Source organism: Eubalaena glacialis, chromosome 14 (genome assembly GCF_028564815.1).
Source record: "Eubalaena glacialis isolate mEubGla1 chromosome 14, mEubGla1.1.hap2.+ XY, whole genome shotgun sequence".
In the NCBI taxonomy this organism is placed as follows: Eukaryota; Metazoa; Chordata; class Mammalia; order Artiodactyla; family Balaenidae; genus Eubalaena; species Eubalaena glacialis.
Genome location: NC_083729.1, coordinates 32,273,010 through 32,288,619, shown reverse-complemented (window position 1 = coordinate 32,288,619; position 15,610 = coordinate 32,273,010). Strand labels below are relative to the sequence as shown.

The 15,610-nt window shown below is 36.8% G+C and overlaps 1 protein-coding gene across 1 annotated transcript in view; it reads left to right on the top strand.

Annotated features, from left to right (window-relative positions):
- CDKL4 (cyclin dependent kinase like 4) overlaps positions 1-1,725 on the top strand; it is a 28,059-nt gene extending 26,334 nt beyond the window's left edge. Inside the window, exon 9 of the mRNA XM_061211251.1 lies at positions 1,624-1,725. Coding sequence (XP_061067234.1) covers positions 1,624-1,725 — 102 coding nt within the window. The remainder of the gene's footprint in view (positions 1-1,623) is intronic.
- The last annotated feature ends 13,885 nt before the right edge of the window (positions 1,726-15,610 follow it).

Below are 15,610 nucleotides of genomic sequence, written 5' to 3'. Positions count from 1 at the left end.
TAAAACATAAACTCCATGAAAGTAGGTTTCTTTGAGTTTGAATTTTTTTCCCCTCACCTGTATCCCCAGCACCTAAAACAATATCTGTTACATCAAAGGTACTTAATAAATATTATCCAAATAAATAAGTAGGTGAACATTGCTTATTAATAAGCCAAGATGGTAATTTCCCATTTTTCAGAAACTGACAATTGTCACATTTTGCGTTTGCTTAATCCTCCACCTCTGATCTACTTTTTTGTTCATTTATCTTCTCATTAGCATCTTTACCATAAAGGAAGAAAGTGGTCTCTTTCAATAGTTAAAATAGAAGTTCGTTGGGAGAGAAAGATCAAACTAATCAATAAGATGAAATGTTTAGATGACATCTGTGTATCCAAAATCTTTATCCAAAATAAAAATCTAAATTTGTATTACATAGGTCATTTTACCTTTAACTGTTCAAGTTACATGTTTGCAAGTTAAGCCCCATACAGTTTACTTAAATAACCAAAAAATTAGGGTTTGTTCAAATAAGCCTGAGGCAGCGATTTGAAATACAGTGTGAATTTTGTGTAAAAACACTGTCCCCTCAAAAACATCTCACCAGCTTCCCCAGCTTTGTCCTGGGAGGGTGGATGGCGGCCCTGCTCCATCCTGCATCTCGGTCCCTGATCCACTTTCTACCACGCTCACCTCCAGGTGGGTGGAGATGCTGCTCTCCCTTTAAGTCTCCAGTTCACAGCTGTGCTACCCTTTCTTTAATACTTTGTGGCCCAGCTGATACAGATCAGGGACTTTACAGAAGGCCTTCCCAAAGACCCAAGACAACAGAAGGAAAAGAAACACCAAGAGCAGCATGCACCTAGAGAATGTCATTTACAAAGACGATGTCATGTTCTCCGTGCTTAGCCATCTGCATCCTGCCCATCTCTACGTGCTAGCCCCACCAGAGCCCTCACCACGAGACCATGCCTAACCGCCTCCCTCCACCAGGTGAAGTCCATAGGGAGCAAGGCCAAGAGAAACACAGGGATGTCTTTCAAGTTCTGGTTTTCTTTCTGAGCACACACCTCTTTCCTAGACATTTTACCATATCAGAAAATAAACTAAAAATTCAGAAAGATCTTTTCATACAGGGTGGTTTCACTTTGTAAGTTCAAATTTCTACCTAGATCTTAGTTTCTATATCTCTGAGTGGATAACCAGCAATTTCCCTAAGACTGAATATTGTTTAAAGTTGATAGTAAAGAGGTTTTAAATCTTTGCTGTTCTGCCAATATCCTAAAATTAATATCCAAAATTAAAAATTTGAGATGGGTAGAATGTAGACTCTTGGAATTATTGTTTAATAGCTGGTGGACATCTATCTTTTAAACCCTGACTAGATACTCATAAATGAGTTTATTGAAATAAATCATAGTACATCTCTGAGAATCCTAGAATAAATCATAGAAACTAATTTTCAAGTATCAGAGAATCACAATTTTTGGAAAAAGTAACCCTGTTTAATTTTTAAAATTGATGTCTTTTGACATCTTTGCACCATATGTATCCTTTTTGTTGTACCACCTTTAAATCAAACTGTACCAATAGAAATTATTTTCAATTTACTTTCCTATTTTTGTCTTGTTCTGCTATTAGAATCAACTGTTGCCTCTCATACCAGGAAGCCACATCTCCCCCACACCTGATGGAAGAAAACAAGTCCTCCAGTTAAAATTCGATCATCTTCCAAACATTTAGTTCTTTCAAGTGGAAAGTAATTTAATAGGTACACATATTTGTACCAGAGGAATAGGGATTCTCAGTGTTTCAAATGCAAATGAGCCATATGAAAATTAAGATGCTTTCTAGAATTGTTTTGCTCTGATCATTACTGATTCCTCTGCCCATGCTTTTTACATGCCAACTTTATCTTTTAGGACATTTTCTTTAAATGTTACAAAGTCTGAACCTGCACATATGGAGGAGACATTTTCAATTTCATCAGAGCAGCCCCTCTTGAAGCAATGTGTATCGAGAATTTGTGAGCTTATACTTTGATTTATGAAAAGGATTTACATTTATCATATTGCTTCAGCTGACCACATACTGTCTTAGAACAATATCAAATAGCTTGCCTAGCTGTTGTTTGTGTAAGGAATGGCATTATGTTTCTGCATTTTAATTCACTCTTATTGTAACCAGGTCTGTTGAGTAATGCTGGTGTTTTATTTTGTGTTTTTTTATTGGTGTAGGAAGGGAACCTTGAAATGTCATCTAGGTTTATCCCTTAATTCCAGGGCAGACTCTACTTTCTCTGTCTCATAAGACATTGACAATTCTATTTTTAAAGCTAGCTAGAGAACATGCCATACATTTACATAGAAAATAGTGGATGAACTGCAAGGAATTACCATCCTTGTGACATCATGCCCTAGGATAATTGAGTGCTGACTCTATTGCTCTCCTTTGGTACATCACGGTTCCTTATCCTTTTCTCCTCCTGTCTAAATCATCTCAGTACCTAAACCTGTCCTCCTGGGTGTATTTTCTACATCGTCAACACTCTCTTCCAAACATTTGCATCCATAGCCTCTATAAACTTGTGCAGCCCTACACTCGGGCATCATGGTCAGGTCAAGTTTGTAAACACTTTTGAGAGCAGGAAGATTATCATTCAGTTAACTTCATTTTGTGTCTCTTATCCAAAAAAGACACAGACAAACAGAACACCTCAATAAGTGAGCTGAATTTATGTTGGGATATTTTCCCAAGTAAACTTGACACACACACACACATACATACATACATATATGTAAATATATGTTTATAATTATAAATTTTGAAGCATCATAGTAGATGCCTTTTATCCTGGACATCTAAAAATGATACAGACTGTTTGAAAGTACTTTTAGTTTGCTAGCAAGGAACTCATGTAAAATAATAGCATGAGGCTGTCTATCATCACTGTCTGGCACAAAGGCACAAAATAGTGATGTCTCTATCAATAAATATTAAGATTATTTCATTAAATTTTTTCTGCTCCTGGGTCTGGCATGCTTACCTGAACATTGTCAGATTTTGCGAATACACATAATTCCAGAAATTCCTTGTATTTGGCACCAAGGCACCAAGCATAAATTGTTAGTAAGAAAACACAGTTCCACCTTCCGTTCATCTCTAAAAGTCTGTTGCACATATAAATATGGCTCCGTAAACTTCCAGAGAATCTCATTCAGTCACTTGGGTGCATCTCTTTATTAAGGAATTATGGCATCTAAACAGTAGTTCCTTGCTCACTGGAAGGATATTTTAAGTGGGCTTATTTAGCCATTTAACGTACTCAGTGTGAATATAAGCTGCTAGGATCTTCTTTATTTTCATCTTTTTATCAGAATGTGCCTCTTCAGATTTGTATGTTTCTTGCATTTTTAATAAGATGATACCAAAGGTGCAAGGACACTGAGAAATAAAAAATAAAAGGCAACATTGATTAGAGATTTCTTTTTAGCTTTCATAGTGCTTTTATCATTGAAGCCTTCTTATTGCCAAACCACGCATTCTGCTCCAGCTCTCCTAAATGTATATACACATAGACACTATATATATAGGGTTGGCCAAAAGTTTGTTCGGGTTTTTCCATAACATCTTACGAAAAAACCAGAAGGAACTTTTTGGCCAACCCAGTAAAATATATATATATATACACACACATACACAAACATATATGCAGAAATTAAGAAGACAGCACAAGACTCCATGATGCATTTTATAACTGTGCTTCAAACAACAGTGGAGTTTTGGGCAGGGGTTGGTAGGGTGACTGTCTTCCCTTCATTTTTGCTTACATTTAAGAATCAATTCAAACTAGCATTTCTCTCTCAATTTTTTTCCTTAGACAAATCCATCGTTTAGGTATCACTGAGGAGAGGAGAGGGGAAAGCATCTAATGCTTAGAAAAATGTTCCGATGCAGTCATATTAGCTTGAAGAAAAGGAATCTTCTGATGACATTTGCATACTTATCTCTCCCTGGGTGGCCCAGGCCCCCGGAACACTACAACTGCCTGTATCACTCAGGGGCACATGTCTCAAAGTGAGACTCTTTTCGAAGTGCGTATTTCTCACCTCCGTACTTCACAAATTCCCTCGCATTTCTCAGCCACATGGAAGACAGTTGCACTTGTGCCCAAATTAAGTAATGACTTTTGTAAAAGTTATCCTCAGCAAATAGGCTTGCCCCAGGCTCTGCGCAGAGGCTCACACGATTCTATAACCATGCGTTTCCTTTTACAGTCTTGTACAGTTTCTGGCTTACCTGGGACTTGTCTCACCCGTGCCAGCTTCCAGGCTTTTTAATTTATTTATAGAGCTCTTTCCCGGTGCTGTCCAAATACTACACTGTCACGGTGAGTGATGCCACCTAAATACTCCTTTTCTCCACCTCAGTGTGACCTCTTGGCTCCCTGGTTTCCTCAGACTTTCCATACACATGTACCTGGGAATCTCTAAGCTGCTTGCTTGCTTGCTTGCTTTCTCTTTCTTTCTTTCTTTCTTTTTCTTTCTTTCTTTTTCTTTCTTTCTTTCTTTCTTTCTTCTTTCCTTCCTTCCTTCCTTCCCTTCTTTCTTTCTTTTTCCCTTTTCTTTCTTTCTTTCTTTCTTTCTTTCTTTCTTTCTTTCTTTCTTTCTTTCTTTCTTTCTTTCTTTCTTTCTTTCTTTCTTTCCTCCTTCCTTCCCTCCCTCCCTTCTTTCTTTCTTTATCCCTTTTCTTTCTTTCTTTCTTTCTTTCTTTCTTTCTTTCTTTCTTTCTTTCTTTCCTCCTTCCTTCCTTCCTTCCTTCCCTCCCTCCCTCCCTTCTTTCTTTCTTCTTTCCTTTCTTTCTTTCTTTCACAGAGCACTTTACAGAGAATTAAAAGTGCAGACCTTATTCTTAGTGCTCCTGCTTCTTCAGGGGAGAAGGAAGTGTGCCGTAGAAAGGACATTTGATTCAGCTTGTGTCAGCCCCATAGGCCTATTTGCTCGGACTCTGTCTTTGGTCTCCGTTTCAGTCCCGGTGATATCTGAATGTGATTGTTCTGACTTGCTGCAATCACGAAGCCCTTGAGGGGTCACTTTCTGAAGATTATTTTAACTAGACTGAATCATTAAAAAGTGGTGTTCAAGAGGCAACTGTTGAATGCTTTGGATTAGGGAGATGATTGAGTAAAGGGTAACAACAAAGCTCCCAAGCAGGGAATGAAGAGGTGATCAGGGAGATTGTCCCTCTTCTCGGGTAGCTCTCTCACTGTTCTTTAGTGCTCTTGCAGGTTGCCCAAAATACAAGACGTAAGAAAATTAATATGTTATTTTTAATAAGATGAAAACATTTTCAATTCCGAAGATGTTGTATGGTCCTTTAGCATACTTGCCACCGAATTGCAATTTTTCAAAAAGATACTTTCTTAGTCATTTGTCACCACCAGGATTTCCAATCCTGGTCTTGGAACAACCTGAACAGCACAGAGTTCTCCGAAAGAAAAAAAATCTTTTTTTTAATTGAAACATACTACCAGAAGAGGAATGATCCTAAAATTCTACAAACAGTAAAATCTTGAAAAAATTGAGGTGTCAGTATCAGGTATTAGCTAAATCACAAATATGCCAATTTCTAATGCACATAGTTAAGACAAAGATAAAATGCCACTCACAAGTTAAAGTAATATTCTGGGTATGTGTGTGTATTTGTTTTCTACTGGAATCGTTAACAACTTCATTCTTGTTTTAACAGAAGACTGAAAGTCTTTAAGAGTGGTAGTTTAGAGAATAATAGAAATATCATTTGGTCTGCGAGTTAGGCCACTGGGTTCTAGACCTGGCTTGCAGCTCTCTGTGTAGCCTTGTCACAACATGTAACTTTATTTTGCCTTCATTTTCTCATTTGTAAAATAAGAGAGTGGATAAATGAGGTGATTTTTTAGGCTCCCCTTCAGCTCTAAACTTCTATGATTCTCTATAGCACATGGTGTTTGCATCCTGGACATATCTCCCACTAGAAGAGGCTTTCTAGAGATTGTTTAACAATATCAAGATAAATTTTGCTGTTTATGATCTAGCCAGGAGCAAGGAGATTCTCTCCCTCTCTCTCTCTCTCTCTCTCTCTCTTGCCTGCTTTCTTTCATACTCACACAAACACACACACAACACCCCCTGCTAGTTCTATCAAGTCAATAGCAGTTTACGGACAACCACCTAACAGAGGTTAAATTTTATAAATGAAAGTGGATTTTAAAGCTAATTATCACTGGATTTTAATTAATGTAAATCAAACAGGTATGCTTTCAAAATGCAGACTAATATGTAATCACTCTTTGCTGTTTTAATCTAACTCTAATTAGCTTGGAAATGACATATGCTGTGAAATACTAATTTAAGATAACCATTAAGGCAAAGAACATTCTGTACATTTCTAACTTCAGTAAAACTTTTAGTAGTTTCAGTAAATGATAACTTAATGGAATTCTACAAATAGATCTGAATTATATCTTTTTTATATTTCAGCAACAGGGACACAGGCTCAGTCAACCTTATACTTAACTTATTGTTTAAAGCTTATAATCAAGCCAAGAATTGGTTATCCTATTTAACAGGAATGTAAATGACTTCTATTTATAAAGTTAAAATTCTTCTTTTCTGTTGTGAACACTAGTCACTGACTGTATCTCTAAGTATTGTTATATTGAAGATGTTGTATGTCTACTTAAGATTTTAGAGCATATTTGTATAAAAACATGTCCATTTCAAATCACATGAAATTATAACTATATTTCAATTAGCACTGATAATTAGCATAATGGCAATTTATACTCCTAGAAACAATTCACTACAAAGCAGTTTTAGCTGTATTATGTTACATATACATAATATTTTAAAATTTTTTCTTAAGATACTTGGAAAACCTAAGGATGGGATTAAATACTTAGGTGACTTTATGTTTGAATATATAACTTAACCTGAATATGTTCTTTAGCTTATTTTAATAAAAGTGAGAACTATTTCTGTCTCCTAATTTCTGTTCAACTCAGCTATTAGTCCATTGTCTATTATTTTGTATTCAAGTGAGAAAAACTGTCATCTTCATATATAAATTCCAGAATTTGTTATTTAATTTCCTATCAGTTGGAATTTCTGAACAGCTGATGTGGCAAACTATTCCTTTTTTTGCCTGGGGCTGGGAATTTTACAAATGGAAAAACTAGCAAAATCTTACAAATGGAAAAACGAGCAAAATTTTACAAATGGAAAAACTAGCAAAATCTTTTCCAGTCTGACTGGCTAGATGTTTATCTCTGAGAACATCTTTACAACTTTACTTTGAGGCTGTAAGATTCTTTTTCTTTCAGTTCAGATATTTCTCTGGCCCTTTACAATACTTAAACTATAAGATATGAAATGTTCCTGTATCTTCAAGCCCAAGCTATCACAACAGTTTCTGTTGTAGGTTTAAAAAGACAAAAAGGCTCAAGACCAAACTTAGACTAATGATCAAATGAGAGAAAAACAATTGGTAAAATAATGAATGAGGTCACTATTTAAATATGCTTCAATTCTTTCATTTTCTTTTGAACTAACTTTTCTGCTTTCATTATTTTTAACAGCACTTATGTAAAAAGAGTGCAGTCAGTTATTTCCAGCAGTAACAATTCAACCCACATCAGTTTTACCATGACACTTTGCAACAATTTCAACCCACATCAGTTTTACCATGACATTTTGCCACTCCTCTTATCAAGAGGTGAAGTCTCCCTCCCTCTCCTCATCTTGTGACCTGTGTCTTCCTTAGATGCCCTGTGCCGTTTCTGGGCCTAGCCCTTGAAAGCCCTGGCAGCTTCTGCCTTCTCTCTCTGGGGAAGCCAGCGTCCATGCTGTAAAAAAGTTTGGGCTAGATGCTACTAAGTAATAAGATACCACGTGGAGAAGAAGAGGCTGCTGGAGAAGCCCCAAGGGGCCAATCATGTGAGTAAAGCCTTCCTGGACCTTCCAACTCTAGTGTAGCCACCAGCTGAATGTCACCAAATGAGTGTCCCTAGCCAGCATCAGGTAGAACAGGATAACTGCCCAGCTGAGCCCAGTCAACCTACACAACTATTAAAAATAATAAGTCAGTGGTTTTGAACCACTACTTTTCAGGTTGGATTTGTTATGCAGCAATAGATACCTGAAAGAGTATGTTTTTAAATTGTATACCATTGCAGTGGAGAAACATGCTCTCAAATTTTATGCAAACTTAAAGTAAGGCATAAGGTCTGATGTTATTTTTTTTTAATTTTAATGAAGTATATTTGATTTACAATGTTATGTTAATTTCTGTTGTACAGCAAAGTGATTCACTTATACATATATATATTCTTTTTCTTTTTTTAATTTTATTTTATTATTTGGCTGCATCGGGTCCTAGTTGTGGCACACGGGATCTTCATTGCAGCTTGTGGGATCTTGCATTGCAGCGCATGGGATCTTTCATTGCAGCGTGCGGGATCTTTCATTGTGGCGTGCAGGCTTCTCCCTAGTTGTGGCGTGGGCTCTAGAGCACACAGGCTTAGTTACCCCACGGCAAGTGGGATCTTAGTTTCCCAAGCAGGGATCGAACCCGCGTCCCCTGCATTGGAAGGCGGATTCTTAACCACTGGACCACCAGGGAAGTCCCCTATACCACATCTTCTTTATCCGTTCATCTGTCAATGGACATTTAGGTTGTTTCCACGTCTTGGCTATTGTAAATAGTGCTGCCATGAACATAGGGGTGCATGTATCTTTTCAAATTATAGTTTTGGGGTCTGATGTTATTTAACCTAGAATTAAGTACATACTCTAGGGACTCTGAAAATCATTCTTCCCTGTTACCTGTTGGACTCTACCTTTGAATCTCATTTATCTTAGTCAAGGCTGCTATACTTCCAAGGGGGAAATCATCTTCTCATAAAGCACGTATAACCACCCCATATGGGAAATCTAAAGCACCATAATGAAGAAATGGTCCAGACATTGTAGTCTACCAAATTCTTGCTAGAAATCTGCTTGATTTCTTCACAGTGATTTAAGAGGAAATTTCCTTCTTTTTGCATGAAAAATATTCACATCCATGTTAGATAGCTGGATGGATGCCAGAATACTCATTTTCTACCTTTTGCCACCCACCCCCCAAAAAAATAACCACTCAGTCAGTTTGGGTCCTGATGGGTGTTTTTGAAGCAGTGCACTTCACTCGTCTTCCCACTCACTAGACATCACCTAGATCATCTGCTGGCTCTTAGGGGAAAGACTAATCACACTGAAAGAGCTTCTCCTCATAACCAAAGATCTCTAGCACTTTTGACTATTCAAGATAGCTGGTGCCATTGTCTTTCCACATTTCCCCTCTTTCTCTTTTAACTGCAAAGGCATCCAACCAGAGGTGATTTTGGCTTTGCCACTTATAGGTCATGACCTTTGATAATCAGTGTCTTCAACTCTAAAATGAGAATTTTAACACCTGAAGTTGATAAAAGTATTAAATGAAACAATTATGTTAATATACTTTGTAACATAAAAAGCTATGTAAATACCGATTATTATTTTTAATACCTTCTAGAACTTTTGAATACATTTACTTCTATAGTTAATATGTGATCCCTTGAAATAAATCTATAGAGTTTTTTAAAATACGGTAGTTGCCATGTTCCCTCCCAAAGAAGCGTGAGAACTCATCCTACTCAATGGCTCCTGTCTTCCATTTGGTGGCTCTTGCATTTCCAACATGAAAGGATCTTACCTTCCAGCAAACAAAAATGTCAAGTTTCTCTTTGTATACAATTTAGTTTATTGGCACTATTTAAAATGTCTGCTTATTGCCTAGCAAACACTACCAAGTACTAGGAAGAAACAGAAGTAAAGCCCTCAGTGGAATATGTAGCCACCAAGAAGAATCAGCTTAATGGGATTTAACCAGAAAGGCACAAATTAAAATCTCACCAGAAAACCTAAAGACACCAACACCAGCATCATGAAATAGTCTGACCATGACTCCAAGAGATTTCCTAAAGTGTAGGAATCATCAGAGATAGGAGAGTTGGCTGGGGAGGTACAACTAAATTTTGAAGAAAAAACATTTTAGGTATGGGAATACACAAAACAAATTTAATATTGTGTTTTGTTAAACAGCCCAGGATGATTAGTTATAGGAAACTCAACTAGAGAAAAACCAAGAGATCCAGGCTAGAGACGCGAGTCTTAATTTAATCTCTGTATTCTGGCAACTGAAGTTGTATAAACAATTTTTATTCCTGAGGCAGTGAGGAAGTGCCGTGAATGAGAAGGAAAGTCAGGCCTAATCTTTGAGAAATACTTGCACTGAGAGGAAAAAGGACAGGAGGGAGAATTGTCAGAGGCACCAGGCAGAGGAAGAATCAGTATTTGTCACTGGTCCAGCAGCAGTCCCCATCTGAAGATCTCCTTTCCACCGTTCCTCCCTTCCTCTTTCCTAGTTATCCTCCTCTGTAGCCACACAGCTACTTTTCTTGGATTTGAATCCCTATCCTATGTGTTCAGTTTCTTCCTTTACCAAATACCCATCACTCCACTCTACTCTGGCAAAGACAGGCTCCACTATCCAATTTCCTTCCTCCTGGATTTGCTAATCTCCTACTACCAGTACCTGTAATTTTCAGGTCAGAGAAAAACATCCTGAATTTAATTTTTTCTAATATAAGAACCCCCTGTAAAACACCAGCACTATCTTATATAAACTAAATTTGGAAGTAATCTTAGATTGAATTCAAATAGATCTATAAGATATATTTGTTTTAAAGATTGACATCTCATTGGATGTCATACACTCTGTTATTTCTTCAATGTAATCTCCTTTAGGGGGGAAAAAAAAACCCTCACCAAAATTGACTCCATCAATGTTCCCTCTAAATCATGGGTTTTTAGCCATGAGTTGGCTTCAAGGAATCCATTGGAAGTCCCCTCCTCCATTCCCAAATCCAGATTGCAAGTGTAACCCAGGGCTATTATTGCCCCAAACTCCAGAGAGCTTTGCTGGGTTAATACCTGGACAGCTCACAGTACCTCTAATCTAGGGCAAAGGACCTCTTTCCCTTTGCCCTGCTACTCACCAGCTTGCCTTTCCCTGCATCTTGAGCTCTTTATGACTTGAAATAGGGCAAAACCATGACTAATTCCACCTTACAGGCTTACTGGCCTAGAAGAGATAATAATCCCTTCCTCATTCTGCCTTAAATAGTTAACATTTAGAAATGCATCTGGGTTCCAAAATAACCCCACTGAGAAACTATTAGGGAGATAAAGTACCAGTTAGAATTTTTGTGTGAATTTGTTTAAAGGAATAGCTTTCCCAAGAACTGTTTGTCATCAGAATGTTGAGAAAATAGAGGTGTGGGCTAAGGTAGGTGGGACTGTTGGGTGGCTGGAAGGCAACATGAGGGCAAGGGGTCTTTCTTTAGGGATTGGGAGTGAAGGGCAACACAAGGGGTGAGAAATGGAGGTGGAAATATGCCTACAACAAACCGTGTCCACTTTGAAACTTCATCAGTGCCATCTCTGGCCATCATTTCTTACAAAGAACATGCATCAAAGCAGCATGGGGAGGTGGACATACCTTGGGTTCTAGAGCCAGATCTGCTACTAACTACATTGTTTTGAAGTGTTCCCTTATCTCTCTGGCTGTGATAAGGAGTAGTCAAGCTCAGTGTTTTTAAGGATCCCTCCGGCTAAGATATTTTGTGAAGTGACATGGACAAAAGGCTGTCATCTATCTCTTGTCCTTTTCCTGTGTCCTCTTCCACTCTCCTTTTCTCAGGTCTGTGGACAGAGTAATGGCCTAGCTAAGGATCACTCTCTATCTGCTTCACAAAGAAGGAACTCATCCTGCGTCCTTCCACTTTCCTGATCTACTCTGAGGTCTCCTTTCTCCCTTCTGTCTGCTGCAGAGAGCTAGCTCCTTATTGGCAAATGCAAAGTCCTGGGGGTGCACTTGCTTTGCAAGAGGCCGGCTTTCATTTTGTAAGCAAACCAAAGATACATGAGGTATTAGATGGTTTATGTTATTCAGCACTGAGCTTGGGTTTTGTTTTGTTGCTGCTGTTGTTTTGTTTTGTTTCGCCTTGGAAAGCACTTTAAACTCCTTGTTGCCATAGATGATGGCACACCGTAAATAGATGAGCTGGACGCCACTCTGAACTGGAAGAACACCATTCCTGCCCATAAGTGCACAACATGCCCTTTGATCAATAACATTGACAAAGAAGACTACACATGGCTGAGAGAATAGCTATTAAGCACAAGTGAAATTGAAACTTCAATTTTCAAATTGCACAATTACTAAGGATTAAAGTAAATCCTTGGCCAGGATTCCAAGAAGACTCCATCTAGCAACATTGCCAGGAGATTTTCCGGCACTCTCAGTATGTAAAATCCCAGAACGTTATTTACAGTACTTTTATTTTATCTCAACTTGCTAACCACATTACCTTATCTTGCACAAATTTACAACGTGTTTTTTGTTGGTTTTTTTTTTAAATTTTTCAGAATTTTTAAACCCATAAGGGAGCGATAATAACCAATGCAGTTGAATATTTTAGGAAATTTGACAGGATCAAAGCTAGAAAGAAGCATTAAATAATGATAGAAATCTCAAACCTTATGTAGTATAAAGGAAAGAAATATTTTAAATCAATATTCAGAATATAACATAGCGATCATATGTTGATATACAAATCATTGACGAGTTATGGGGGCAAATTATGGCTTTTTCGATTCATCCTTAATTTCACAAATTTATGCATTTACACATGTGTATTATTACTTCTTTTCTGTTGGCTTTTATGTTCTTGGTAGATTAACTGGTCCAAGGGAATTAAATTACAGTCAGCTCTTATCAGATGTCAGGCATCGTACTTGATGCTTTATATCAATATAAACACTCTCTAATATACTCTACCAAACACTGTAGGAAGTAGGTATTGTTAGCCACATTTTACAAGTAAGAAATCTCAGGTTCAAAGACGTAGCCAGAAAGTAGCAGAGCCAGAAGGTAGCAGATCTAAAAACTTCAGAAAACTTCCACCAAACTTTTCACTTATTTTTGCATTTAAAGGTGGTAAGCATTTAAAGGTCTGAAGCTAACCCTAACCGTAACCCTAACCCTAACTCTAACCCTAACCCTAACCCTGACCCTTGTTTTGGGGCATTTTCAATTCTTTGCTGAATTCTTATATCCTGATATTTGTAATTTCCCTAAGGCCAACCTTAACTAAAATAACTATGTAAAAACACTGTGTCCTTACCTAAATAGCTAGTCCCAAACTATAACAGGGTGTTTGGTCTCTTTGCCAGTAGATCTCATCACATTTGTAAACGAAGGCATCTGCATATTCTTCTTCTGTATATGCAGGGTCTAGCTCTAACCAAAGTGATGGTACTGAAATTATCATGAAACGTGAGCAGTCTGAACACTACATAAAAAGGTATAATTTAAAACAGAGTCCTTTGTGAGATTACACCAATCTTCTGATTTTTACAGATGAGGAAGCCAGAACCTTGAAAAAGGTAGAGGACCCAAAGAAATGTCAAACATAGATTAAATAGGTGGTCAAAACTTTGTTTTATTTAACTACTTGTGTCTCTTCATTGCCTTATTTGATAATGGATTTGAGGCAGTTTCTATGTATAATAATTATAAAATAAAATGAGAGAATAATTTCCTAAAGCAAGAATGATGAAATGTTCTAAAATTAGAAAGTGGTGGTGGTTGCACAGGCTATGAAAAATACTGAATAACACCGAATTGTGTACCTAAAGGAGTAAATTTTATGGTATATGAATCATATCAATAAAACTAACTTTTTTCAAAAGAGCAAGACTTCATTTCTTTTAATAGGTTAGAGGATAAAACCAAGGATTGGTGACTTTTTAATTTTTATTTATTTTTATTATTTACAGTCTCTCTTCTCTATTCCATATTAGAATATCTCCAGTGAATTGGCCCAAGTCATATTAGCTTAATGAATCAAGAACATTGATCTATTGCCACTAATTCTCAATTGTGGAGTATTAGGCCAGGTTTCAAAGTTTCTACTGGGGTTGAGAAATTGTTTTTGAACAAGATTCTGGAATATATTTCCAAAGAGAATGCATTTTTCCCATGAGAAATCTCTGAGTAAATTAAAAGCCATAAACTAAGGGGTCCTGTTGATTTCTATTAAGAAATAGAAAGTTAAATCTGTTGCTCTTATTATACAGGCATACATTTGTATACAAGCATACATTTCAAGCAAAATCTTTTAAGATTAGTACACACAAATTGATCTAGGAATCCTCCTTCAAATTTTTTTTTTGAATATTTTTTTAACATCTTTATTGGAGTATAATTGCTTTACAATGGTGTGTTAGTTTCTGCTGTATAACAAAGTGAATCAGCTATACATATACATATATCCCCATATCCCCTCCCTCTTGCGTCTCCCTGTCCTTCTTCAAATTTATCATAGAATATAACGAGCTCAGAGAAAGACTTGAAAACAAAGACATTCATCCTAGCATTATCATTATTTATAGTAACAAAAAAGCTAAAACAAATCTAAATGTCCAACGACAGGAGAATTTTAAGGTATAGGGGAATATTGTACAGTCCTTTAAAATGGGGTTTTTATTTATTTTAAAATCTATATTACTTTTCTGATTACAGAGATAATAACAATATACATATTATTTTAAAAATTTAAACGGCCAAACATTTCCACACAACTCCTTCTCTTAAGACATAAACAAAATTAAATGCTTGGTGGATATTTTATATGACCATCCTATAATACTGCTTTACAACTTGCTTTGTTCACTTTCATAATGAATCTTTGCACATCACTTTCTGCACATCTCCCTCACTAGCTTGTTTTTGTTTTTGTTTTTGTTTTAACATTGTTAAAAATTATTCAAGACTCAGGGAGATGTTCATGATATAATGTTAAGGGGAAAAAAAAGCAGACTAGAAAATATTAAGTATGGTATGATCCTAAATTGGGTAGGAGGGGGAGTGGCAAAGCTTATACACAAATTCATAGAAAGACTGAAAGAAATACAACAAATTGTTAATTATGGTTAGTTCTAAGTGGTAGAATTGTGAGCAACTTTATTTTCTTCTATCTAATATTTTGTATTTTCCAAATTATCTATGATGAGCATGATAAAAATAGCACTGGCTTTTTCTGTTTCCAAAAATAATTTCGGTTTCTTGTAGGCAATCTGGAAAATGCAGATAAACCCAAATAAGAAAATAAGAAGCTACTCACAATCCAACTACCCTGAGATAATAATTGTTGTCTTTTAGATACATTTTTTAAAATTTGGGTATAATTGCTTTACAATGTTGTGTTAGTTTATGCTATACAACAAAGTGAATCAGCTCTATATATACATATATCCCCTCCCTCTTGGACCTCCCTCACACCCCCCATCTTACCCATCTAGGTCATCACAGAGCACCGAGCTGAGCTCCCTGCGCTATACAGCAGGTTCCCACCAGCTATCTGTTTTGCATATTAAGTAGTGTATATATGTCGGTCCCAATCTCCCAATTAATCCACCCCCCCAAACAACTTTGTGTGTGTGTGTAT